The 27733-nt window shown below is 43.2% G+C and overlaps 1 protein-coding gene across 2 annotated transcripts in view; it reads left to right on the top strand.

Annotated features, from left to right (window-relative positions):
• The window catches only part of VGLL4 (vestigial like family member 4), a 78152-nt gene that overhangs the window by 37944 nt on the left and 12475 nt on the right, over positions 1-27733 (top strand). For both annotated transcript variants that reach the window (XM_033071520.2, XM_033071519.2), the window contains one exon: positions 14816-15002. In XM_033071520.2, coding sequence (XP_032927411.1) covers positions 14816-15002 — 187 coding nt within the window. The remainder of the gene's footprint in view (positions 1-14815; positions 15003-27733) is intronic.

Raw genomic sequence — 27733 nt, 5'->3', positions numbered from 1 at the left:
GAATCTCTTTCATGGCAAATTAAGTGTTCTTATTTGTAAAGCAGTGTAAAATTTCTGTTCAAAGCCATGTAAATTAAGATGTACCCACAGAACGTTCCCCATTTATAGAACATTCTGTGGGTTTTGCATTTTCAATCTCTTTCATCTTCAGAAAAAAATAAAGAGCCCCAGCTTCACAGTTGGGCTCTTCTTGCTCATTTCCTCCTACCGTGAAGTTGGGAATATCCTCTTCATGACTGACATCAAAATTCAGTTTATTTTCCTCGTTCATCAAAGGCAGGATAGATTTAGGTCATACTTTAACTTTTTTTTCCCCCTGGAGTTCTGTTGTTCTCACCCTGGATGCTAGTTCAGCATTTGTGCTAAGAACTCAAACAAGGAAATTAAAAATCCAAATATAATAGACGTTATCCCACAGCTTTCTGTAGATAAGATAGGCAGCATATTTTTTTTCCTGAGATAAAAGGTAGTGAGGTTTGCAGCAGTAAGTTGAATTCTGTGTTAATGAGCAATTTGCTTAAAGGCTGTAACTTGTTACTCACAAGTCAAATTTGTTACAGTGCCAGGTCTCTTTGGATATAAATCCAGGGATTTTAGGAGACATTGAAAAAGCTTAAATTGCTCCAGAGTTTGAACAATGCACTGCATTGTATGGAGAGCTGTTAGAGAAAAAATAAAGCTTAAACAACAGTCTTCATTGTGTGGCATCTAAAATTATGAATGAAAAAGTTCATCCATATGTATTGGCTTTGCCTTTTTTAAATATCTGCTTTGCATGAAAATAGTTGTCTATTAATTTCTTTTGAGGTTTAATACAGATGGGCCTTTATATTTGATTTTGGCTGAATAGACTACAGAGTTTGAACATGCTGCATGCAGACAGAGTGCCAAGCAATTTAGCAAAGTTGTTTACACTAACAACAATCCAGCAGGACAGAGCCTATAATTTCTCACTGATAATAGTGTGAGGTAGTGGTGAACACAAGTTCCTGGAGAAGTGTTTACAAAAATGGCTTTATACTTCCTCAGCATTAAAGAACCTTGAGCACTCTGGGGCTGAATTCCTTCTTTAAAGCCAGCCAGTTTTTCCTGCAGCCTGGATCATCCCCCTGGAAATTGCTCTCCAGATCAGCATGGCTAGCTGCACACACAGGGGCATTGTTTGTCCCTGCCTTTGGGGATAACTGTGGGCAGGAGCAGACATCACCAGTGCCACCAGCTCCCTCTGGATGTGCTGGGCACGTTCATCTCACAGCTTTTTGAGATGTTCTCGGTCTCAGCCTGTCCCTGCAAGTGGGCTCAGCGGTGAGTGGAGCTCAGGGAGCACTGGTGTGTGTCCTGGGAGGGATGGGGGGAGATGGATCCTCCAGGGCACTGAACAGGCAGTTGAGCTCTTAATTAGGGTTATCTCTGCCTGCTTGTAAACCTCATGTCACAGATGGATGGAGCTGGAAGAGGTTTGGTCTTAACAGCAGGAGTAGCTGGCACTGAGTGTGGGGTAAGGTGAGCCTGGGGGACTTCAGTTCACAGAATCACAGAATAACCTGAGCTGGAAGGGACACACAGGGATCATGGATCCAACTCCTATCCCTGCCCAGACACCCCAACAATCCCACCCTGAGCATCCCTGGAGTTTTGTTCCTGGAGCTCTGCAGCCTTGAGGCCATGCCCATTCCCTGGGGAGCCAGGGCAGTGCCCAGCACCCTCTGGGGTAGAACCTTTCCCTGACACCCAACCTGAACTCCCCTGATGCAACTTGAGGCCATTCCCTTAGAAAAGGTCATTCCTTGTTAAGAAATGTCTCAGTACAGCTTCTTGTGCAACCTTGGTGAAGTTGAGGTACCTGGCACCAAATCAGCATTGTTTCCAGCCAAGGAAAAAGTCACCCAGAAACCTCGGTGAGGTGATGGGACTTCATCAAAGACTTTCAGAGATCCACTTTTAACAGGAATGGCTGTCCTTAAATCTCAGGGTGATATGGGTGGTGGGGGCAAAAGGGTGAAGCTGAGGTTGGAATCATTCCTTATCTAAGTTTCACAGCACTGGTGGGTATTAGATCTTTTTTTAAACAAGAGCTGAGAATGTTTCCTTGCCTAAATTTCATGGCACTGTTTAGTATCAGATTTAAGTAACACTTGTTTTCACTTTTCTTTTAAACTTGGTTATTGCTAGTGATAAAAGCAAGAACTTGCTAAGCATAGGAGCACTTGGTGCAGTCCAGCTTTCCCCCCAAAAAATGTTGTGTGATGCTTTGTGCCTCATTTTGATTTTGGAGAAAAAGCTCATCCACGAGTGGTGTTTGTGGCTAGAAGTAGATAATATTGGGGGTAAAGTGGAATGCTGCAGCACACAGGGAGGAAGGGAAGTTGCCTTCAGCAGCCTGGTGCCAGCTCAGTTCCCTCACAAAACCTGTGGCTCCTGTCCTTTCCTAATTCCTGTTGTTACAAGAGTCTCTGATTACTTAAAGACATGTTCCTTTTCACTCCTCATCATTTCAGAGTTCCCTGTCAGCTGTGAGAACCAGGCATTGTAGTGTATAACTTTCCTCCTATTCTTCCAAATGTTGCTAGCAGGTTCCAGGAAATATATTTGCTCTCCCAGGGAAAGTTTGGAACCAGTTGTGTTTAAAAAGCAGTAGTTTTTCCTGGAAACCCATTTGACAGGACAGGCATGGAAAGCTCAGCACTGCACTTTCCTGCTTTGTGAGGCTCAATATTTATTTCTCAGCATGCAGAAATAGGGAGGTTTTGCCTTTAAGTATGGGCTGTAGTTAGATGTAAGAGAGATTTAGTCAATTTTTTTTTTTTTTTTTTTTTGCCCAGGGTAGGAATGGCAGTGTTATATAGTAATATAAACCAATTTGGAACATTTATTATGTTTTGTTTTAACTCAAAATCCCAGAACAGCAGATTGGCAATAGCCTTTGTAGTTAGAACTTACGAAGTGCCCAGCCCAGCCATCTTTTGCATGAGAAGAGTGGAACCCAAAGCTGCCAAATGATCTTTTTAAGTAGCTGTTGTTCTTTTGGGAATGAGTAGGGATTTGCTTCTTTTGCAAATGGTCTCAACCATGCTTGCACTTTAGAAATGGTACTGAGACTTCCAATTTTGTTATTTAATTGCTAATTTTTAATAGGTCTCACTTCTGAAAGTAATTTATTTGTGACACTAGCAGGTTTGGACACTTTCAGAGCAGAACCTTTCAGAAAATTAGTTTCTTGGCTCCAGATTACAACATTGGAGTTGTTCTCTGTGATACTCTGCTGATTGTAATTAAATGTCCCTTTAAAGAAAATGAAAGTTGTCTAGGCACAAGGAAACTGTTTCTATGAATCGAAAGGATCTAGGATGATCACTAAATGCCACACAAGAGCTAGCCAAGTAAAATAGGACTGTTTAGTTGTTCTGTTTATATTCTTTGGAAAGCAACATCTTCTAAAGCAGCTCGACAAAAACTGCTCTTACCATAGAGAAAAGGAAGTTGACACAACTGTGGCACCTCCTTTGTGGTGCTTGTATCCAGAACACATGAAATGAAGACAGGGTGAGGGAAGTGCTGGATGATTCACATAGGACAAGTCTGGACCCGGCCAGTTCCTTGGATTTAGTATAAATATTTATGGCACTGAAGGAGATTTTTTTTTTTTTAATATTCTTCCTGGTGCTCCAGATCCTTTTTAGATGTCCTCCTCAGACATCTGGTGTGCAGTGGTGCTTGTTTAACCCCCACCCTGCAGTTTTCCTGCTGGGGCATCTCGGAGCTCTCGCAGCCACTCTGTGGTTGGTGTGAATGAAATCTCCTCGGGCCAGCTGGGGCAGTGCTGACGTGCACACTTTTCCTGCTGAACACTCCAGACCCAGAGGTGAACACTCTGCTCTTGTCCTGCTGCAGGCATCACACTGAGCTAATTACCAAAGGTGGCAAAAGTAGGAATTCCAGCACGAGCATGGATGTTTACAGAGCCTTGGCTGGGTTCTCTATCTTCGGAAATGCTTCTCTCACTGATGTTACATAATCCATGTATTGAACTCAGCTCATCACAAAAAAAAGTTTAAAAAAATTGTTACCTTTCTTTAAAAACTCTTAGAAGTCCAAATATCTAAGACTATGACTGCTTTGAGGTACATTATGTTTGCCTTAACAGCTAATCTGTTCTGAGTTTTTCTTTGCAGTACAGTAAATTGAACACTATCCTGTTTGAGTTCAAGTGTTTCTCAATTGGTGCATTTAGCAACAAGTATGAGAAACATTTTAATGCTTACATTTGCATATATTTTTAATCCTCTCTGCAGAATCCTTGCTCTAACAGAAGCCCATTTAATGCAACTTTTAGCCACCCCTGGGAAATAAACAATGAATGTTAGCCTTATTTACAGTGGGGAATAAAGAGCTGTAACTGGTTGAACTCACAGAAGTCTGGGATAAAGCTGACAGCAGCATTCCAAGTGCCTCATTTGAAATATTTTGCTACATCTGCTACACTTTACTGTGATCTCTTAGTAAAGAAAATTGCTTTTACTGGTTTGAGATGTTCAAATAAAATATGTCATTAATCAGCTAAGCAGGTAAAATTCTTGGACTGATGCTGTATGGACTTGATCCTTACCTTGTGCTCAGCAGTCATGGGGGAAACAGGAGCTTTTGTACCAAAATACTGTGACTTTGGTCCTTCTGTAGCGCACCCCACCCAAATGAGGTGATGGAATCCCCTTCAGTGGGTGTAGTTGAGTCTTTTTAGGTGATAAAAGGAATGAGGCCTTGCAGACAATGCTGGGAAGAATTTGAAGTTCCTTGTCTGAGCCACAGGATCTCCCCAGGTCTGTTCCTTTAGATCAGAGCCCGTTGAGTTGGATAAAAGGAATGTGCCCACAGATGCTGGCAGTTAATTTTTATATTCTCTTTGCAGGATGAGTTGGGATCAGAGACTTAATGAAGTAGCAGTCCAGCTGTGCTCGTGCAGTGCAAGCCAGGCTGAGCCCATTTATGAGCTCAAGCAGGGCTTCCAAACTTCTTAATTAATAATGCAATGTCTCACTGCCCCCAGCATTGCTGTTTGGGTCCATTAAAAACTTCACAGTGCCTGCTTAATTATGGGGTGGAACATCTTTAAAGTGGGATAAGGGGGTAGAGATCTGCAGAAATGTTTTTCAAGTGAGATGGGGAAGGATTTAACAGGTGATCCACTGGGGAATTATGTCACAGCAATGCAGTGAGAGGTTTGATTCCTGACTCCTGTGGGGATAGTGTGATGTGACTGGTGGGTCACAAACACACAGCTGACATATTTTTGTTATCTTTGTTTTACCAACCCATCTGCACTTCCCTGTCTTTTTTGGGTTTGGTCAGGACTGATTTGCTTCTTTAGCTCTTAAATAAATAGAGAAGAAGCCTGGAGTTGTTGTCAGAAGGGGGATTCAGCTAAGCACTAGTTGGTATAGGGCAGGAAGACACAGCCCTGATTAAAGGTCTTGGAGCAGCAGAGTGTAACTTTTGTGCTGCTCACCCCTTCCAACCCCATGACTATCAAGATAACTTCAAAAATAAGAACCTCTGCTTGTTTTTCCAAGAGTTCTGGAAAACCTGTCCTCAGTGCCCAGAAAACTGTGAGAAAGGCTGCCCAGGCAGCATGTAATTTCTTGGTAGCAAACACAGTCCCTCCCTCCGTCTGCCCCGCCTTCGCCTCCCCTCAGAGAGAACACTGGTTAGAAGTGACCCTGCAACTTGGCCCCACAAACCTCCCCCTGCTTGTGAAATAAACAGGCAGGCTGTGAGCTGGACAGTGCTGCTATCCATCCATCCCCTGGCACCACGGCACTGCCTCCCTTTTATCCCTGGGACAGCCTCCAGCAATCCCAGCGCTGCTGCTGGGCTGGCTGCGAGTGCTTGGATTCACATCCACCACCTTCAGTCCTCTGGGCAGCAATTCATTCTCTGCTACCAGCTTTTGCACAGAGAAACTTACAGTGCAGCAACAGTTCTAAAGCTTTTATGTTCTCTGCTTAACTAATTTTTTCTGTACATCTCTTCATAGCCATTTTCTTTTTTCTCAGTAAAGTTGATGTAGTTGTGTGTCATGAACACAAGATTAAAAACTGCTCAGTCAGAGGCACAGATTTAGTTTTTTATCTTTTTCCTTAGAAGAGATGGTGTGTGGCTGTTTGTTTTGGAAGGCATCCTGTCAGGAGCAACAGTAATATTTTAGCTTTTATATGTTTCTTTATACCAGCACCCATAAACCTGAAGAAATTGTATGGAACGCTTTCCTCTGAATCTTATGAGCTGCACTGTTCTCTGGGCTCTTCTAGAAGCCTTCACAAGTTCTTGGTTGTTAAAGCACTGCATGTGAGGGAGTGCTGAGCTGTATCTCAGAATAATACAAATAGGATTGAAGGTCCTATATTGTGCCCTCTCCAGGGCCCAGCCACTAGCTCACAGTAAAATGAAGCAAACTGAGCACAGGAGAAGGGGCAGGCTGCTCACCCTGCTCATTTTCCATGGCCAGCTGTGGTCAGAAGCTGCTCTTGTTTTCTCTGAAGGGCTCCCGTGGCTGCTGAGGATTCCCAGTGTCCAACTGTCCCGTGCAGTTGTCGCTGCTCCCTCGCTCTCCCTCTGCTCAAGGGATTTTGGAGCCCGTTCTGAAGGACAAAGGGATTTTGTTCTCCACAATGGATTCTTTGTGAGAGATGGGTTGGGACTGTTCTGCTGCTCAGTGGATTAAAATCTTGGATATTCTGTCCAGCTTGGCTGGAGGGGCTCGATGTCCCTCATCTGGGAGACCACATCAGGTAGCAAAACCAAAATGGAAATCCAACTTGTTCCTGTGTTTGTGGGGCCAAATGTGACTTTTTTCTCATTTCGCTGTGGTTTAGGGAGATAATTTGGTCACTTGGATCAAGCCCCAGGGCTCCCCTCAGGATCTTGCACAGTGCCCTGAGCAGTGACCCTGCTTTATTCCAGATCCATCCCAAAGGCAGAACCCACCTGTGTGTGGCTGTTCCTAACATTTTAAATACATCTGCTTTTCTGATCATATTTTAAAGCATTTCTATCCTCTCTTGAGGGCTGTTTAACCTTCCAGGTAGGGAATTTGGGGGAGAAATAATATGGGAATAAAAGAAACATTTCTGGAAAGTGCAATATCAGATTTCACAGCTCTTTCAGAGAGCTCATTTTCTTGATGGTCCAAAATTTTCCACATGTAGCAAAGGAAAATAATGTGAGAAAAGGTGTTCAGAGCATATTTATTTTAAGCTGCAATAAAAGCCTGTAGTACTTCTAAAAATAGGCACCAGTTGAAAATAAGTGGAATTTTTTTTTACCTTTCTATTGCAGCTTTTACTTCAAATCCTTATGAAGGAAAGTGTGTACAATTTATTTGATTTAGTTTTAATATGACCCCATTGCAAGTGAACATCTCAAAATTAATATTTGAAGCATGGTTGCTGTAGAACATCCTGACTGTGTTCATATCCACAAGGGACACTGAACACTGAGAGTTTAATTTGTGTTACAGGATCATATCTATGGAATATCAGCCATTGGGGCAGAGGAGGGATTTAAACCTGAGTATCCACTAACAGAAACAACATCCAAAAAACTCCCAAAACCAACCAACCAACTGGAGGGAGGGTAACACATATTTTCTTTTTGGGGGGAATTATTGAAATCATAACTTTCACAAATTGAATGTGTCTCTCTTTGCCATCACATGACAGTTCAGCTATGAGGTAGGATTTAGTGACTGAAATACTGCTTTAGCCCCCAGTCTTACCATTTCTTGTGTAGTGACCTTGCTGTGACTTTGATTTACTTTTCCAAGACACGGCAGGGCTTGTGGCTTTGATTGTTCCAGCTGGTCTGGGATTAGTTTCACTTTGCCATCTTTTGTGTAATGAAGTCATTTAAGACTCCTAGTCTTGGTGCCCAAAGAACATCTAGACCTGAAACCACCTTTGGTCTGGGACACATCTTCAACATGTTGCCTTAATTATATTTCATTCACAAAAAAAAAAAAAATATTGATAATGCTTTTACATTTTCAATAAGATCACATTATCACATGTCTTTTGCTGCCCAGTAAAGAGGAATGTCATGTTTGCTAAGCAGAAAAGAATATGGAATTTACTGTTTTCTGCAGAAAGTGTGGATGATCCTTCTCCCTTTGTCTTCCTTTCTCCCCTCCTATGTCTGGGATGTCCAAACTGCTGCCCTTGGCTGGACTCAGGAGCTGGGCTTAGCCCAGAGCTTGCTTCTTCTCTGAGCAAAGACAAAATGATAATTGTGGTAATTTTTAGTCCATCCTAGCTGACTTTGGATGGTTGATGCAGGTTTTTCCTGGGAGAGCTGGCAGAAAGGCTCAGAGATTGCTCCTAGGGTGCAACCCTGCTCCTTGAGCACAAACCCCTCGTGTGTCAGAGAAATCCTTTTCTGACATTGATGCTAACAAGTGTTGAAGACAACCCTGGTGTTATTTATCTGGAGATCAGTGTGGTTTTAGCATTTACTACATCCAAATCTTGCCTGCCAGATAACTGAAATCTTGGTTTAGCCACAGTTTGCATGTCTACTAAGCAGAAAAAGCAACACTTTCTTCAGTTTTGTAAGAGTTACCTAAATGGGACTTGATCTTAAGTGAGAGCTGAAGTAATCTCATGGTCTAAAGTTAGACCCAAGCCTGAGTTCATTGTTGGGCTGGAACTGAACACAGTCTCACAGTCACAACTGTTGAGGTGTGAAAGCTGCAGTTTGACAGAGGAAGTATTAAGGAGCTCTGCCAGACCACAGCATTAAAATTTATTCCACCCTGCCTTCGAATTGTGGCAAATCTGCTGCCCTGTTTCTTCCCATGCCATGGATTCTTGCCTCCTTACCAAGGAGACTTCTTCAGCTGGTACCTGAATTGTTCAGGGGAATTGTTGAAGTGTTCAGCAAAGATTTTTTTATTAATCTTATGTTTTTGTGAAATAGTTTGTGGAACTGGAGCAGTTCCCCAGCCAAAGCAGTTGATGTAGCCATGGTATTTTGTACAGCTGTGCTTTTACACTGTGAGGAGAGAGAAGTTCAGATGAGTAGTCAGTTTTTCACACTACCTTTGAAGGAGCAAATAGGGTAATGATGGCTTGGGGGAGGCAAATTTGCCATTTTCTGCCTGTTGAACTGCAGTTTTTGGTACATAATACAGCTTTTTCAAGACCTATTAAGTAGAAATCATCTCTAATTTTGATTACCAATATATTTTTGGAAGGAGCCTGCTGCAAGCTGCCAGTGATGCTGCTGCACCAAATTCTGGCTCTTTTGTGAGGCTTTTGAGGGAAAGGGGAGGAAAGTGGGAGGAGGTGATTGAATGCAGAGGTCACTATTTAATGTCCCTGCCTGCAGTGTGGAGCAGAACGTGTCCCTGCTTGGCAGGCAGGGCCAGCTGGAGGAGCCAGCACAGAGCACTCACTTGAATCACTGTATTTTGGTTTTGGCCATGGGTTTCCTGGCGTACAAATCTCAGCACAGTGGTAGCCAGAGCTTGTTTCCAGGAGTAAGTGCTTTTCATATGTTTTGTAAACGGAGGAGAAGAGGCTTTTGCCAATTTTTCTCCACATGTGTATGTGACTTTCTGGTTTCCTAAATTAGCTTTTTGTTATCCTAGCAGAAAGGCAGTAAAATATGTGGTAGATAAAGGAATCAGTAAGTTGGCTGCTGAAAGAAATCTATCAATTATAATAAATACTATTTCCAAGATCTGATTTCTTAGCAGCATGTTTTAATCAGGCTGTTGCCATTAATACTTAATTTTTTGTTGTTCTGTACTTTGCTGTTTTATTATGCTCTCCAGATAGGCCTGTTTAATGTACTCTAAAGGAAATACAGACTACTGTGACTCTGTTTACAGTGGCTGATCTACTACTTCCCAGAATTAAATCTTATTTAAGCTCATCTTAAATCATATCTTCTGTAGAAGCAACCCAGAAATAAAGCAGTGGTGCAGAATGCTGATTTTGGGGATAAAGGACCTTGTTTGTTTTTTGAGTGGGAGTTGCAGAAGTGCTCAGCAATGATACAAATAATACAATTAGTGATGCTGGTTGGGATATCTTTCATGGCGAGCACAGATTGCCTCCTCAGAATGGATTCATTTGTTGTCTTTGGTCAAGCAAGTGAAGCAAATCTGCCTGGAACTGCACACTTTTCAGATTGCCTGCAGCCTGTTTGACACAGATCTGATCTGGGGGGGAATTTCCCAGTGCCAGGGCTATCATCTTCTGCCACTGTGCAGTGTGAGGTGAAATAACACCCAGAGATGGCAGCTGGCAGCATCTGCTGGGACTCTGCTGCTGCACTGCAGTTCTTTGCTGGTAACTTGTTTTGATGACTTATTGAATTGTGTAATTTGTGGTGAGTTCCCTGCTTGGTATTTGATATCTCAAATCATGTGATTATTTTTATTTTGTGCATGAATTGGAATTTTTATGCCATTTATCCCAATTTATGTTGGCACAGATTGACTTCTGTGTTTGCCATAGTGGAAAAAAACATGCAATAGTTTAGAAATTTGTTCCAATCTATTTGTTATTCAATCTCCTTATGATTTTTAGAATATAGCAATAGAAAATAAATTTTATTTCATGGTATCCTTTTCACATCTATATTGCTTTTGTGAAGATCTTGGCTTTTCAGCATATGCCATGAAAATAAATATTGATCTTTAATCAAGAGAAAAAACTGCCCTTGTAGATCTTCATGTACTACTCGTTCCTGGGAATCTGGCCTTAAGAACATGAGGCAACTCCACTCGCTAATGAGAGTTTGTCTGCAGGTATTGGAAAAGGTAATTAAAGGTGTGATGCCTGTTAATTAAAGTCTGTTTAATGCTCTTGCCCAGGATTTTTTTAATTAATAGAGTGGCCTGAGGTCATAGTAATTCAATCCAAGACCTTGAAGGTAAGGACCTTGATGACAAACACCACAACTGAAGAACTTTAAGTTGTTGGTTTTTTTCCCTAAAAGTTAATAAACTTGTCAGGAGTTACTCTTGTGGGTAAATCCATCTGTCAGATGCAGAGCAAAAAGTGGGCGAGGGCAGTGCCGGGATTTTCTTTTGAGGAGTTTTACTCTAACCTGACTCAGGTCTGCACCATGTCAATCTTCAGCTGGCAAGACAAAGCCTTTCATTTCTGGGTTGTAATTAATGCTCAGGCTTTGTGCATTAAAAGCAGCCAGCGGGAGAGAGGAAATTGGGAGGGGGGATAGGATACGGCAGCCCTGTGTCCGTGCAGCCCATACCGAGTCACAGGAAGGAAGCTTGCTGCCAGAGTAGTGGATATATATTTTTTTTTTCCAGTCTTTGGTGACTCCTGGAGCTCTCAGACAGATTTCAGACCCCTCTGGTGTCTCTCTGTCAAGGCACACTTGTAAAAACACGACTTTTGCTGTTGTCGTGTTCCGGTGGGGCCGCGGCTCCCGCTGACCAGAGCAAGGCAAACAGAGCTGGACATCCTCTGTTTACAGAGAGCTGTCCCAGGGCTGCTAGGGGCTGGGAAGAGCCCTGCTGGCCTGACAAACATCGTGTTGAGTGGAAGCACTTGCAGTCAGGCTCCTAAGTGGTTAAAATAAAGCCCATTCCTGCTGACTGCATGGGCTGGTGTCAAGCGAGAGCAGAGCTGCTCTATAGGCAGACACTACGTCACGGTGTTATCTTTGTTTAGCTTGTCTGTGCTTTATCATGTTGCCCAACAGTTTTAATAATAAAAGAGAAGGAGGAGGAGAAGAAAAAAAAAAGACTAGTATGAATAGTTGTAAGTAGAAGTATCTGAAAGCAGCAGATCTGGAGTGCCTTCCACCAGCTGCTGGCTGAAACAAAGAGGAGCATTATGAGAGGCACAATAAATGTGTTTGCTATCTCTGCTCTCAGTTGCAGGGCAGACACAAGCCGTCACAGTAATGAATTTCCAAGCCTGGAGTTTGGACTCGGGGAATTTATAAAACACAGTTGTTTTATCAGAGTGTTGCCTTGCCAGCTGTGTGATGGGAGTCTGGTTTCCATGGAGTGTGGTCAGCTGAGGGAGACAAATCTAGTCCCTAAAACAGCATTTGGGGCCGTAGTCTCCTCTGTGGTTTCTTTCTCTCTGCTTCAAATTCACATTTGGTAAGGAGGAAAGTAGGGGGGAGGAATTTTATTTAAATGAAGAGTAGTTTTAGCCCTAATCAAATGTGCAGGCCCCATGAGAACTCACAGTGCTGTGCAAAACCAGTATAGGAATTTGCATTTTATCCCTCTAAACAATGTAAAGATATTTTTTCTTGTTTCCTGTTATCTGGACTCCTTTTGGCATTGTTGTCCTGCCTGGTGTGGGCAGGAGGGGCTGTACAAATGAAACTGTTCCTGTCTATCCTGTAGGAGACTCTCACTGGTCCCACCTGTTCTAAGTTTGGTTAATGTGATTAATTTTGGCCCAGTGGTGCTGGTCAGATCCTGGTGTGTTTACTGAAGTCTTGGTGTTCCCTGCATAGACAGTAAAATGCATTACCAAGTTGAATAGGCTTTAATTAGAAGCCCTTCCTTTCTTTGCTAAATTTCTTTAAAATAGGTTTCTTCCAGCATACAATAGCATTTTTACCAGATTTTATACTCAATCTGAATGTTAATATATAAATGCTGTTGTTACCATACATAGAAGAAGTGAGTTTTAAAATTTTGAAATAAAAAAGTCCCATTTTGGTAATTGTATAATATCAGGTCCTGTTTGGGGAAAAAGGGCAAGTTTCTGATTTACTGGATTGAATAATGTCTAGAGATTTTGGGGTTTTGTAAACACCCATGTTAGCTTTACACGGGTACTTAAACTGCCCAAGGTACTGCTAGGAATAGTAGGTGCCCACATGGAATTGTAATTGCTGTTGTGGAATTTTGTGTTTGAGTTCTAAGAAGTGATGGGAGATACTGCAGGGAGAAGAGCGATCGTGCATGGGTGGGAGGACACAACCTCCAGCCCCAGGTGCTGAAAGCTTTATCTTTTGACATTGCTCTTAAATTATTCCTTTTCAAAGACAGGAGTGAGGGAGATTCCTCATGGAGAGGAATTGGTGTGATGTGGTTTGCTTTGAAACTTTAGAACATGAACACTCTGTAGGTGGGGGTTTCTATTGGCAAAATACAAAGGAAAAATGCACAAATTTACCAATCTGAAAACAATTTACAAGAGATGTTGTGTTGATGAAAGCTTTTTTCGTGGCACTGGGGTGGTTGTGGGGGCTTCTCAATTAATGTTTGGTTGGAACAGGAGAGCTCTGGGTGTCTGTCCCAGAGCATTTGCAGCAGGGCACAGTTTTTGCTATTTAGAGCTGAGATGGAAAGTTCCTATTTAGATTTGGTGCCAGAGTCTTTAATAGGAATCATGGCTTGTGGTGTATTATAGGTCAGCGTATATTTGCTAGTTTATATTATGCTGACTAAATTGGCAGAATGCTTATTTTTACTGGTAAACATTCAGGAGGTTTTCTCCTCGCTCCTTTTTTTTTTTTTTCCCAACAAAATGTTATTTGTCGTGTGTGGAATTAAGGCAGCATTTTATAAATCATCTATCTCAGTGATGATGTGAAAATGTGTGGTGGCACACAAAGATTTCCATTGTCAGGTACCACAGGGCTCTAGATGGAGTTAACTCAGACCTAATTTTAGGCCTGGAAATTATGGCTGTGTAGAAAACAAAATGCTTCTGGCAGTGTAGGAAAAATACAAATTTTAAACTGCAGCAAAAGCGGCTATTTCAGGGATATTACCGGAATAGGTAACCCTGGTTAATTTAGCTCCTCTCCAAGCCCCTGATGGAGCCCCAAAAGCACTTCTTTAACATCTTTAAATCCCTAGGAGGTCTAAATATGACTTGAGGATGTGAGTTCCAGTAAAGTCCATATGTGGTGAAGTGCAGCACTGTGCTTCAGACTATAGGAGTAGTGAGACATTTAACTGAAATGGGAAAAGCTTTAATTAACGCCTGTGTCCGTGTGTTTGTGCACACCACCTGTAGCATTGCTGGAATTATTTATACACAGCTCTCACATGCTGGGAATGGCTTTTTCTGGGAAGTGTTAGATTATATAAAAACTTATCATCTACTCAGTCTGCCACCAATTGGAAATTAGCATTTCTGTGATTCCTCTGCTGAAGAATTGTACTCTTTTGTTCATGGGTCCAAACGTGAAGTATCGTGAAAGACGTTTAAGGACATATTTAAAACTTGAATCAGCAAGTTCCAATTTCCCCCCTAATTTTTCCCTTGCATACTTATATACCAGACAAGCTTGTTTTGGACAGCTTTTTATAAAGGGAACCATCTGAGAATCCGAACATTTATTCAGTTTTTGGTCTGGAATATTTAGCATTAACGTGAACTGTAGTCCTGGAATTTCTAACCGCGACCGTAAGAAGAGGAACAAAGCTTTTATTTCCCTGTGAATAGTCATGGTTTGTAGAGTGAGGTAATCACAGCCCGGCGCTGGGATTGCAGCCTGCCAGGGGAGCAATGTGAGTGGAAAAGCTGCTGCAAAGATGGGTTAGTTGGGATCTCAGGGCTGGGATCTCAGCCGGGGATCAGGGGTGCGCTGCCCTGCGCTGCTGCCTTTGCCCCCCGCTCGTTCCAGCACAAAGCTTGGGGATGCCTCGTCCGTCCTACAGCCCATCACACTTTGGGACGTGCTGCTGGGGAATTTCAGGGGATGTTAATTTCAGAGGATGTTGTTGGGGAGTTTGCTGCGTGTTGAGAGGGCTGGCTGTGCTGTGCTGTTGTCCCCGTGGCGGTGACCCCTGTCGTGTCTCCCCGGGCAGGTGAAGCGGCGCTGAGAGGCGAGCCCCGAATGCAGCCGCTGCAATCCCCCGCGCTCAGCAACCACCGCACGGGCCCGCCGCCCATCAGCCCCAGCAAGAGGAAGCTCAGCATGGACCAAGGGGACGAGGAGCTGGACTGTGAGAACGACCACGTCTCCAAAATGAGCCGCATGTTCAACCCGCATCTGTAAGTGCCTGGCGTCTGTCCCCGCACGGAACCGAGCGCTGCGTGCTGAAATCCTGTCCCGCCTCAAACTTTGCGCTCGGTTTTTCCCCTTTGTTCCAGCTCGTGTGGGAGATCTGCACAAGAGCCGCCCGATTAGATGGGTTTTCATGTTTTCCTTTGTTTTCCTACAGCGTGAGGTAACAGGAATTAGCTCAGCCTAACTATTTATAGCAAGCCAGACGTATTCACCTTGCGATTTCTGCAGTATTGTTGCCTCGTTCTTTGTAAGGCGCTCCTTTCACTTCCCTCCATTCTGAGGCTCTGTGGCTGGGGGTGGGGAGGCAGCAGCAGGAACACAAGTGCTTTGCATTTTTCCGAGGCCAGGAGCTCGGAGCCAGCTGCTTCCTGGGCTGCCTTGACAACTGGGCAAGCGGCAGTTGTTGCTAAACATTCCTGCTCTGACAGTCAGGTGTGGAATGTGCCGCCCAGGTAAGGCTTGATGAGCGTGTTGGGCAATCAGCAGATGCCTTCCTGGGAATGCGAGCCTGGCTGGCACTGCTGGAGAATTCCTGGCATTCCTGCCTGGAGGAAGCCATGGATGGAGCTCCTGTGGCTGCTGCCTCAGCTCCTGCAGCCCCGGCATTCCGCGCATTCCACAGTCATGGGATGTGGATGGAGGGATTTATCCTCCCATAAATCACCGCAGCCTTACTCACAGGCTGGGCCCGCAGTCTGCAGCCTTGGAATTTGTTACAAATCGGGAATCCAGCGCTGAAGTAATGCAAAACAATAAAAGCTCTCTTCTCATTTACAACATACCTCCTCCTCTCTCCCCCAAAATTAACTATTTATAGCCTTTCTCTGGGGCCAGCAGTGCTTGGAAAGAACCGTGTGCTGCATTTCTGGATGCATGACACAACTGAGGAGATTGATGGCATTTTTGAAATGTTATGTAACTTTATGGAGGGAAAAGTGTGATTTTTTTTTTTAAGGCTCAATTTCTACTCATGAAATAAAACACAGCTGGCAGTTACGTACATTGTAACACTTTATATAGCGGAGGTCATAAAAATAGTGAAGTCTGAACCAACAGCCTCATGTGCAACCAAGGTTCAAAACTAAAAGATGCAGGCAGTTATTTCATGTGATCCCTTAGCTATATGTTAGAGCTGTCTAATATTTTCCAGTGTGGTACATTTTTATGGTTTTTCTCAGTAGATTATTTCTGTGATTTTGTATATGAAACATGCATCATTTCTTGTAATAAAAAGCACTGGTTTTCTGCCCAGGGTTCATGTGACTTAATCTGTTTCAATTAAACCATGTACTGCAGATGGATTATAATCTAAGATAGAATCCATGAGGCCATCTCTTTTTATACTTTATTTTGTAAATTTGATGTGGCCATACAAAAATATGCTTTCAACAAAATATTACAAAAACTCAAACATTTGTGATTCATCTGAAATAGCTGAATTTCTGTGTATTTCAGATATATCAGAAAAGTTCACAAGCATTCTCTGAATTTTATTCTCGTTTCCCTGCCACTGCCTCCAATGAAGTTTTTTTTTGACTGTTTTTCTTATTTTCCATCTTTTTCGGATTCTGACATTCTGGTTTTACAGTAGAATTGCATTACTCAGACCCTGTGGATCTGTCCAAAGAGTTTTGGTTGAGGGATGGGAGGTGTGTTGTGGAAGTTTGGCTTGTTCACACCAAAGAAAACATAGTAGATTTGCAGTGACTTGGAGGTTCTAGAAATGTAAGGTTGACAATGTAAGATTCAGTTTAGAAATCCAAATGTGTAAGAGATGTGGAGATCAGGTGGCACACAAAGACATTTCTGTGACTGGGATTGTAAAGATAAGTTTGAGGCTGTGTATTTTGAACTTTTCAGGACCAAGTGCCCTGAAACCACAGGATGAAAGTTTTCATGATACAAAACCTGGGCACAGCTGACAGAAGTCTTTATAACCTCCAGCAGCCTCTCGTTCAGGCGTTTGGGTCTTTGTGATGGTGCTGGTAGAACTGGGAAGCAGTTGTGTATTCATTCTTTTAACACCAGCATCTTGTGGCTGGAAATGTAATTAAATAGGCCAAGAATTGTGTGTTTGGTTCATTAGAAATGGTGGAACCTTTTTGTTAGCAATTTGATCTTAACTCTGAGGTAGCAGCACCCCACTGTGCTTCAGTGGGAATGAATCCATTGAAAGGCTTTGGATGTGTTATTAGAAATGCAGTTACGTCAGCCTTTTGTTTGGAAGTGGAGTGCTTTGAGACATTCCCTGCTCAGGTGTAATTCCCTGAAGGATCATTTGTGAGCTGTACTTGGGTATGTTTACTTTTATTGTGGAAAAACACAACTATTTGAGTACAGTCTCTGGAGCAGAGTGAATCAAATGCCCTGGCAAGCCTAGCAGGGTCCTCAAATGATGTGTAATGGAATAAATGTGCAAATAACAATTTATCAAAGGTGCTTTTCCTCAATGTTAGGATAATAAAATAAACTTGAGAGCTTGTGGATTAATTAAAAAAAAAAATCATGTGACACTGCCTCCCTTACACTTTTATAGCTTCTGTGTTTTTGAGGTGATAGAAGTGGTGAACACACAATCTCCTCGGCTGGGAAGAACAAGTACTTCCAAATTAAAATATAGTGACAGGTAATAGGGAATTCCCTTATTTGAATTTCACACTTTCTGGTGTGTCCCTCGGGTGTTTTACTTGACATGCACTCACTAAGTCTTGCTGAAGTGAAAGGTGCTTTTGGCTTCGTCTGCTGTTTGAAGGAGAAGGGAGCTCGTTTTGAGGCTCGGCTTTGAAACATGGCTTTGTTTTCCCCTGAATTCACTAAACCACCGTTGCTTACAGCAGGGAACTAGGATTACATGAGAATTCTTTGGGGTGCAGGGACGCGTGGCTCCTGGGCTCCTGACCCTGCGGGGAGAGCTTGGGGCAGCACCGGAGGCACGGGGCCCCTCCTGCCCGAGATCCTTCCCTGGCTCCTGCCCGGGGTCCCTCCTGCCCGAGATCCTTCCCTGGCTCCTGCCCGGGGTCCTTCCCTGGCTCCTGCCCGGGGTCCCTCCTGCCCGAGCTCCCTCCTTCCCTCTCACTCCCGCTCTCCTCCTCGCTTCCCTCGCTCCCTCTCTCCCTTTTTCTTCCCTTCTCCCTCTCTCCCTCTCTCCTCCCGGGTTCCGCCGCTGGTTCCCTCCCTCGTCCCTCCCTCCTCCCTCTCCTCGCTCCCGTTCCGCAGCCCCGGGCACACAAAGGCCGCCTTGTCCCGGCCTCCCCGCCGCTCTAAGAGTCCCCAGCCCGGCCAGCGGGCACAGCGCTGCCCCTTCCAAAGAAATGTCCTTTGGAATTCAGCTGGGACCATTATTTTTGTTCCTTTGTGCGGACTACGTCAGCCTGGGAGCTGGCGTTTGGGGTTGGGGACGAGCAGACTTATGCATGGAGAATCCCGCCCTCATTCCTGGTTGGTCCGGTGGCATGAGGATTGCAATGGCAATTAATTTCTGTATAAAAATCTTCCTACGGCTAAATATTCGCAGCTGTGAAGTCGAGGGAATAATTGTCTCTCGGTTTGTGTGATAAATAATTTGGGTTTTTTTTGTAATAAAAGGTCTGCACGTGAGTAAGTTACTTCAATATGTATCATGTGTAAAATGATTTGTAGTTTCAGACTCTTCACATTCTGGGCTGTCTTCAATTTTGTTACACTGAAGAATGATGTCAGTCCCACTCAAAACACTCCTGAAGCTGCCTTACATCACAAGTTTTTTTTGCCATGAATATCCAATGGCATTTGCTCACTTGAATGACACAGTGATAGAAATTAGGGGGGCATCTTTCAAAAAAATGTGTGCTAAAAGTTACCTGTATCTGAAGACTGTGGAATGATTCAGGTTAGAACAGACCATTTCATCCAACCTCCTGCTCACAGCAGGCTCAGCTGCATCCTCAGCCAGTTTGGAGTTGCTCAAGGGGAGAAATATTGAGTAAGATTTGAAATATTGAATAAATAAGAGAGGGATTATTGTCACCTTCCTCCTTAGCTTGGCTGAGAATGCAGGGTGGAAATGTTCTGCAGAAAATCGGGTCCCTGTTGTGGAGGAACGTGGCTCCAGCAGGGCCTGAAAAGAGGCAGAACTGGCTCTCAGAAGTAGCGTGGGAGTTGTCAGAGAATCTCTTTGCTGTAACTGCTGCTCTTTGGGTTCCAAACTTCATGTGGTATTGAGAAATATGTTTTCACTGTCATTTTATTGTGACAAATTGGAGTTGGGAAAAAGCCCCAGCACACAGTTGAGAACACCCAAAGTGTCTCTCGTCTGCTGAATGAAACGTCTTCACCAGCCCTCAGCACAAATGTGCCCTTGAAGGGTTTTGGGGTTCACCTGGGGCTCTCCAAGCAGCCCTGCTAGAGCTGAACTCCTCAGTGGAACTGAGGCAATGTGGCTCTTGTTGTTTAAGTGGACAAAGGATCACAGAGCAGGTTTCAAACTGCTTTTCCTAATTTTTCCTTTTCTTGTCTGCATTGCACGAATGATGGAGTGAATAGCTTTTCTTATTTATTAATGGAGATCACATACTGCACAAAATTAAATTGCTTTCAAGAAATATATATTAAATTGTACCTTCAGAGACAGACTTGAAAGAGCCTCTATATCTGAGTTAATATTTAACACAGAGTTCTGCAGTTCTTAGCCAAGGGGGAATTTCAGAAAGTACTTCAGTCCCTTTCACTTGAAGCACACATGAAATGTTTGTTAGGGCTAATAGCAATTTGATTGATAGCTTATCAGTACTTCACAAAAAGACCTATCTGTCAAAATTTGGGTAGATGTTGAAGTACTTGAAAAACCAGGCAATGTTAGCTCAGGTGTCTCCTCCACTTGCAAACAGAAGGGGTTTGTTAACCAGCTCCAGATTTCTGCTTTGATATCACGTTTCTCACTTTCATTTTCCATCTTTTGTGGAGGAGCATGACCCCTTCCATGGTGTGGAAGGCTCCAAGCTGCCTCTCCAGGGGAAGAGCCGTGTTAGTGTGGCAGAGAGGAGTTTGATCACTCACTTAGGAAAGGTATCTGGGGTCCTGTGCACTCAGGGATGGAATGGGAACCACAGAATCACAGAATATTCTGAGCTGGAAAGGATCCACAAGGATCATCAAGGCCAACTCTTAAATTAATGTGGAATCCCTTAAGCTTTGGTGTTGGATTTTTATCCCAGGGAAAAAGCAAAATTTTATATCGTGTGAATCAACCTATATTTCTGTGGGGTAAATTCAGCACCAATCCAAAAGCCTGAGATCTTAGAAAGAAGCAAGAGAAGAACCAGTAACCTTTGCAAACATGCTCTGGATGTATATCCAATCCCATGGAAACAAAGGTTTCATCTCACTTCTCTCTATTTAACCATTTTCCCAGATGTTTCCTGCAGTTTGACAGATGTGCCTTTTACTAGAAAGTTGTGCTCTTGAGAATGAGAGTGTTATGGACACGGTTGCTATAGACAATGACTGTGTGAGGGTAAGATTTGGAATAAAAACTTACATTAATTTCTAGTTGAATCAGTAGTTTTGTTCCCCAGGCTGGCAGTGCTGATGCTGTGGGATGGCAGGCACAGCCTGGCAGGTTTAACTCCTTCCTGCAGCAATGCCAGGTGCTGGCACACTGCTGCAATTCCCAAACAGTGATCTGGAGGAGGAAACTGAGGGATCTCAGGGAATCCTTGGGCTACAGGGCTGGAGGCTGTGGGATGCCCTGAGGACTGTGCAGGGCTGGGGCTGGGTTGGTTTAGGTTTATCCTCAAAGAAAGAGGAAGGAAATAAAAGGGCTTTGCTGCCATTGGGGTCTGATCCCAGTGATGGGGTTGTTTTCTCAGTGGGAATTCTGCAGAGATGGATCCCATGTGGGTGGATCCTGGTGTAAGTGGATTCCACATGGATGAATTCTGGTGTGAGTGGGTCCCATATGGATGGATCCTGGTGTGGATGAATCCCACTGTGGATGGACCCTGTGTGGGTGGGTTACAGAACCACAGAAGATTCCGAGGTGAAAAGGACCCAAGGGATCATCAAGTGCAGCTCCAGTGAATGGCCCACATGGGGATTGAAGCCCAGTGGTGGTGTTAGGTGTGGCTGGATCCCATGGACATGGATCCCATGTGGACAGACTGACACCACTGACATGACTGATGTTCTGCTGCCCAAATGCTCTTCATAAACTTCTGTCACACTTTTAATCACTAACTGCCACAATTCACAAACCAATACCTCCAAAAAGGGGTAAGCAAAATCCCCAGACATTTTTGCTTGTGATTTGCTTTTCTAATTAAGTCTCCCCTAAACCAGAAGCTGCTGTGAGAGGAGCCTGTTGACTGCAGAGTGTGGGGTGCCTGAGCTGCAGAAATGCCCTTCAAAACACTCACCTGCTGCTACTGGGGTCCATTTGGTTACCAGCTTTTCAAGGAAGTATTTTACTATATTGGTCTGAATAGTTGTGCAATATACAATAAAGCTGTTACTGTTTTTATAGTGCTTCTAGAGTTTTTGGTAATTCACATTTTATTAGCAATTACAAACAGTTTCAATAAACTTTTAATGAAATGTTTATTCCTTTAAAACAGCCAGTGAAAAAAGTCTAATTTCTTAAAACCAGTTGTTCAAACACTGCTCTTGGTCTAAAGACCTAAAGAACCTGGGGTTTTTTTGAGAATTTTTGAACTGTCTGGAAGTGAATTATTGTAGTTTCTCAGCTTTTCCTGCTTCACCTCAGCTAATGTTACAGTGTGTATATATCTGATGGATAGAGACCATAATTTGTAAGTTTTGAGGGTCCCAGGCCCTTTTGCCTCTTTCTCATTAGACCCAGTGAAGCTGGAAGGGAAGGCTGTGTAGTTCCATTTTCTCCTGGTGATTTGACACAGTTAATTCCAGCACTGTGGAATTTTCAGAGGCTGGCTAGTGTTGTTAAAGCTCTTACCAAATAAACTGGCCATGCTCATGCTGTTGGTATCTTTTACTTCCCCTATCATCTATTTGAAGAAAATTATTAATCTGCTCCTCTGCTCTGCTATAAAATTCAACCTGATGCAGTCATTTAGGTGAAAATCCCACAGACTTGTGAGAATTTGGAGTAATGGATTGATTTAAACTGGTACTCACTTTTACAAAAACAGTTCCATGACAGGTATCGGCTGATGATCAAAAGAACTTTTTCCAAATAAAACAAAGTAAAAAATATTGCAAGGAACAACCCAGTGAATCCTCTAAGAGAACATAACTGGCATTTTGTATTTCCTTTAACACTACAGTGTTTGAACACCAGCAGGTTTTCCCAGAGCTTGCAGGACAGCCTGAAGTGCCCTGGCAGTGCTGAGTGCCCCTGGCTGATCCTGGTGCCCTGGGACACGACCCACTGCTGCATTTGATGTGCAGCCTTTCCCCTGACACTGGCCCAGGGTGTTCTCTGGTGATCATAAATAGTTTTTACAGTATTTTCCAGTGACTGGATATAAAAGGCTCATTGCATGTGCCAAGTTTGACTTCAAAAGGAATTATAAAAGCTGCACATGACCCCTCTGATGGATGGGCAGAGTGCAGGAGGAAATGTGTGCCAGATGTGTTTGGGTGGGCACTGCAGTGGGTACAAATTAATCCCTTTACAGACTCTGTCCCTCTGACCCCTCTGACTTTGGAGATGTTTCCATTAAAGCCTCCCTGCTCTTTCCCTACGCTCAGGTTTTCCTTCGTGCTTGTTCACAATTTGGAGTGTCTCTTTTACCTCATGTTTTTATCATTTGCTCTCCTGGAACTTCTCCCCTCCAAGCATCCGAAGTGCCTTAAGCACTTGAAGCAGCTCAGAGTTCTGCAAGGATAGTTTTAATTTCCCTTCCAGCAATGATTTGCTGTTCTAGATCCCATCCTGTTCATCCCAGTGCCTCCAGTATCCTCTCTTGCTTCACCCCCTCTGCTTCACCAGCTTTGTGTGACTGCCTCAGGTACCTCAAACCACCCAGGCACTGTGGTGGCTTCTGCAGAGTTCACTTTGGAGCCAGAAAGGAAACCTGAGTGCTGGGCTGGACTGGCAGCTGTAGGATGGAGGTTCTGGCACGCTTTGATGTGTCTGAGTTCTGCAGTTTTGCTGAAGCTGCCATGCAGACAAATGCTCTGCAGAGTGTAGTAGCAGCATCTTCCAAGGACAGACCACATCCTCTGCAGGGCCTTTCTCATCTTCCCAAACACTCACATCTTCTGCCTTCTGTCACTGCTCTTCACAGCTGGCAGAAATCATTCCTCCATGCAGAATTTTACTGGTGTGTGCTGCAGGATTTTCCAGAGGCAACTGGAGCTACTGTTCTTTGAAGAGAGAGTTATGGAGAGGTGGCTGAATCAGATCAATCCCCATAGAGTTGGTTACTTGTCCTGTTTCCTTTCCAAGAGCTGCTCTGGGACAAGGAAGCCAGAGATGACCCAGTGCAGGTTAGAGGATCAAAAACTTTCTCCCCTTGGACTGATGGGAGTGGTGGGAGGCTGAAAATTTTTTGTCCTCAATCCTTGAAAAGTGAGTTGGATCTGATGGGAGCTCAGCTGCTGATTCTCACCTAGTAAGAGTTAAACAAAACTTTGAAGATGTGGCAATGGGTTATGTTTATTCTCCAGGAATCACTGTGCATTTTAGGAAACTTTCTGTGGTTGCTGCAATATTCATTTATACCTAGACACTTGTGGTAACACTGAAATCTGGAGCTTCCTCTTGTTCCAGCTCCACTTTTTGAGCCATTCATGATTTTAAAATTTTTCTTTACAGGCTAAATTATGTTAAAGCTACCTCAGCAGAATTAATGGCATCAGTTACCATTTCAGAAGTTTCCTGGGTATTTATTATAAGTTAAATTTTTTTTGTTTGTGTCTCAGGAATGGCCTCACATAAAGGCTCTTCAAAAAACGATGGAAATTTAGAATGAGCCATCAAGTGTGCCAGGCAAAAGAGAACCTAAACATAGGAATTGGAGTTGCACTGCAACAGAGCAGCAGTGCAGAACAGAGAGATTACTGAATTATTTTCTTCCCCTTTTTAAAAAAAGTTGAATTGCAGGTAATCTGCAGTCTGTACCTATTGCAGGGAGGTAACTTTGTCATTATTTCTGCATTATATTTGTACACATGTTCCAGCAGACAGAACTTTTTATTTAATAAATCCCTGAATTTGCTGTTACAAAGCAACCAGTGCTGCCTCCTAAAACCATGCTGTGAGTGTTGGAGCAAAGATGGGCAAACATTAAAAAAGAATCCTGTGAGAAAAAGGAGTAGGATCTGAGATGGTGTTAATTGATTTTACTGTACATTAGATTTAAATTTCAGTTTTGTGGGTTTGGCTTTGGACTGAGGTCTTACATCATGTGGCTCTCTTGCATTCTTTCATACTTGTGAACATGAAGGCTTCAGGAAGGGAAATTCATCTGTATCTGAATATTTGTGCTTGGTGCAGGCTGTAATGGGACACTTCTTTGTGCATTTCACAGTTTATTACTGATTTCTTTGTTCTGCTGTGAAATCTGTTCTCCTGGTTGGTTCCATTTGCAAGTAACTGTCTGGTTTATCAAGGTTTATCTCTGAAAATCCTGTTTTGGTGAGGATAAATATAGAAAGTCTGACTTGTGTTTGTTTATATGTGATATTATCCCATTTCTTTTCAGTGTTTCTTCAATGGTTTAGACTTACAGGTTTTTCCTTTGAGGGAGGGTATTAGTTATGTTTTTCAGGAAATCATATCAAGTTCTGTGGCAGAAGTGATTCCTGCAAAAAACAAGAATCTCTGCAAGTTTTGGGATGGAATCCTGAGCCAGAAAAGGAAAAGGCTGCTCAAAGGAAGGGGGAAGCACAAAGCTGATCAAGTGGGATGGAATGGGGTTTTGTATTTAAATAACAGTCATTCAAGAGGGCATTGGGCTGCTTTGGCATTTTTTCATGTTATAAATATTTCAGATAATTGGCTGACACTCAGAGTAAATTGCTGATGCTTTCAGGTTTTATTAGAGTTTTTGTTTGTTTTTTAAGTGAATTTGTATCACTGAAAAAAATTTTGAGTAAGGAACTCTAAGGTTAATTTTTCTCCTTGGATGTATAGAATCATATTTGGAAATACCACTTTAAATTCTAGCTTTCCCACCTCACAGTAACAGAATTAAAGCATGCAAGTAGATCCTTTTGCAGGAAATGATACTCATCTTGTGGAGCAGATATTCTGTATCAGTGGGTTAGAAATCCTTAGCAGCCTTTACCAAAAGCAGCTGCCCTCTTTCAGACTTAGTTAATAAAGGCAGTACAAGATTTTGGAAAACAAACATAGAGATGCTGAAAATGCTCAGATCGTATTGGAAGTAAGTTGCAGAAATAAAAGTTTGCTCTTGAGCAATGCATTGTGTTAGTGTGAAGAAAAGGGGGTGGTTGTTCTTTGTGCAGTGAAACTCCTCTGGAGCTTCCATTTCAAGCCAGCACTCGGGTTCTGCCAAAGGGAGTGAGAACCGTCTGTGATTTCTTGCCTTGGAGGTACAGTAATGCTTTTGGCAGCATTCCTGGAGGCTCTGCAGGCTGGAAGTGAGTGCAGGCAGCGCTGTCCCCTTCGTGGGCCTCTTTTTTCCCTTTTCCTGCAGCAGCTGGCAGGGGCCGCCTGTTGCTGTGGGCCGGGTGTGAATTCCCCCCTGGCGGTGCCAGGCAGCAGAACAGACTCGGGTGAAGCTTGTGCAGCACAAAACACTGCGAACACAGGGGCTGATTTATCCCCCTTGGAGAGGGCTGGACACTGCCATGGCTGTGCCTTTGGGGACAGCCACCCCAGCACATGATGCTTGGTAAGTGCCCTGATCGCTGGGGAGCAGCTGGAAAACCATGGCTGCTTTTTAAGGATTGGAGAAATTCACTGGAGGTTGGGACCGTGTCTGACTTAGTTCAAATAAAGCTGGAAGTAGCTGGTTAGCTGTGTTAGCAGGGAATGGGAGTGGTGGCCATGGATCCCTCTGCCCATGGGAATTGCTGGATTTTAAACACTGGAATTGCACTGGCACCTCCCCCACTGCTCATGGACTCAGGGTTGGTAAAATATGCTGATTTTTAAGACAAACTGGAGTCCAGGGATGGCAAAGCTGTTTGGACAGCTGGATTTGTTTGTAGTATATATTTTTAAGTTCTTTTTCAAGCTTGGTCAGAAATCCTTCTTTGTGATTTTGGGCCCTTATGTTTGACTTGAGAGATGCATCTCTGAACTTGTCCAGAGTGTGGGGAATGTTTGAGCTCGTGCACTTCTTGTGCACTTTAGTGAAATATGATTATCTTCACACACTTACCTTCTGATTATCCCTTCAAATAAAGTCTTTAATAGCAAAACAAGAATGATCTTCATCATGATAACAACAAATTTTCCATAGGAAATTATTTTTTTAAGTGATGTTCTAAAGTAAATTACTTCAGAACAGGAAATTGATGAATGCCCTATAAATAATCATACAGTTGTCTGACAGATCTGTAGGCTTTACTATTTATGTGTGAATAGGAGGGACTCACAAATGCTGCTCTGTTTTCACGAGGGCAGAGCTTTCATGGTACTGTCCTACACAGTGCTGGAACATTTCCAGAAGAAATATTACCTGATGTGGAAGTAGAAGCTTCAAGTCTTTTTCATTTCTTGCAGAGACTGTATGAGTTGAAGGTGAATGAATTGAGGAGAGGATTTTTAGGGAGTGGATTATAACCAGCTCCCTGCCCGGAAGAGGAGTTGTTCTAATCTAGGAAGAGGGAATTATTTGCCTGCAGAAAGGCCTGGGGTGTGGTCTGCTGAGATGGCTGAGATAACTCAATAATTTTAGGTGTCTTTAGGGAAGGTCTGCCTGCTGGGTTTGTTCCTGGAGACAAGTTGATCCCTGGTTTCTTGGTCTTTTCTTCCAAAAGTCTTCAGGGAAAATTTTTGATGAGTTTTTCTGTGTTACAGTTTTTGCTAGGATTGGATTTTTGCTTGGGTTTTTTGTTGTTTTTGTTGTTGGTTTGGTGTTCACTTGGCAGAAAAATTGTTAGCTCAACAATATTTAGAGCTGTGACTCTTCATTTAAAGTGAGGATGAGTGAAATAAGCGCTGTTGTGTAAAATGGAAAACTTATTTTGCTTGGGAATTTCAGTTTGTTCGTCAGTGGTCACTTGACAGCCCCACCCCCCAGTAAATGCAACACTAAGTTGTTGAAAAGGGAGTTCTAAGACTAAAACCCCCAAGCAGCTGGTGTAGGTACATGTTTTGTTTCATTTCATAAGCATTTTTTGAAGAGTAAACAAAATGTTTGCTTTGAAAATCAGCTTGTGCTTACTGAAACAAAACAGAATAATTCTGAGTAGAGATTGTTTTCCTTTGAGGCAATGAAAAGTAGGAATCTCCTGGAGCTGTTGGTGGTTTTGCAGTTTCCAAATTGTAATTTTAATTGTAGTAGCCCAGCTAATATTCAGTTAATTATTTAGTTAAAAAGTAAGAATTTGGCTCGCCACCACCAGAGGTTCTGGAGTGCAGCACCAAGAAGGAGCATTTGCTGAGCGGTGATTTTAGCTGTGCTTTTTGGAGTTGCTGTTTCCCAGGATGTGCCAGGCTTTGTCCAGGCTGTGTGTGAGGTTCCTGCCTGCTTGCTCAGGGCTGGGGTGGGATCACTGCCGTGCCCAGGAGCTGTTTCCATGCTGTAATCCAAGAGCAGCTACTGTACGTTAAATATAGAGC

The sequence above is a fragment of the Catharus ustulatus genome, chromosome 13 (assembly GCF_009819885.2).
Source record: "Catharus ustulatus isolate bCatUst1 chromosome 13, bCatUst1.pri.v2, whole genome shotgun sequence".
NCBI lineage: Eukaryota > Metazoa > Chordata > Aves > Passeriformes > Turdidae > Catharus > Catharus ustulatus.
The sequence above is the reverse complement of the archived record's forward strand: the minus strand, read 5'-3'. Positions and strand labels throughout refer to the sequence as shown.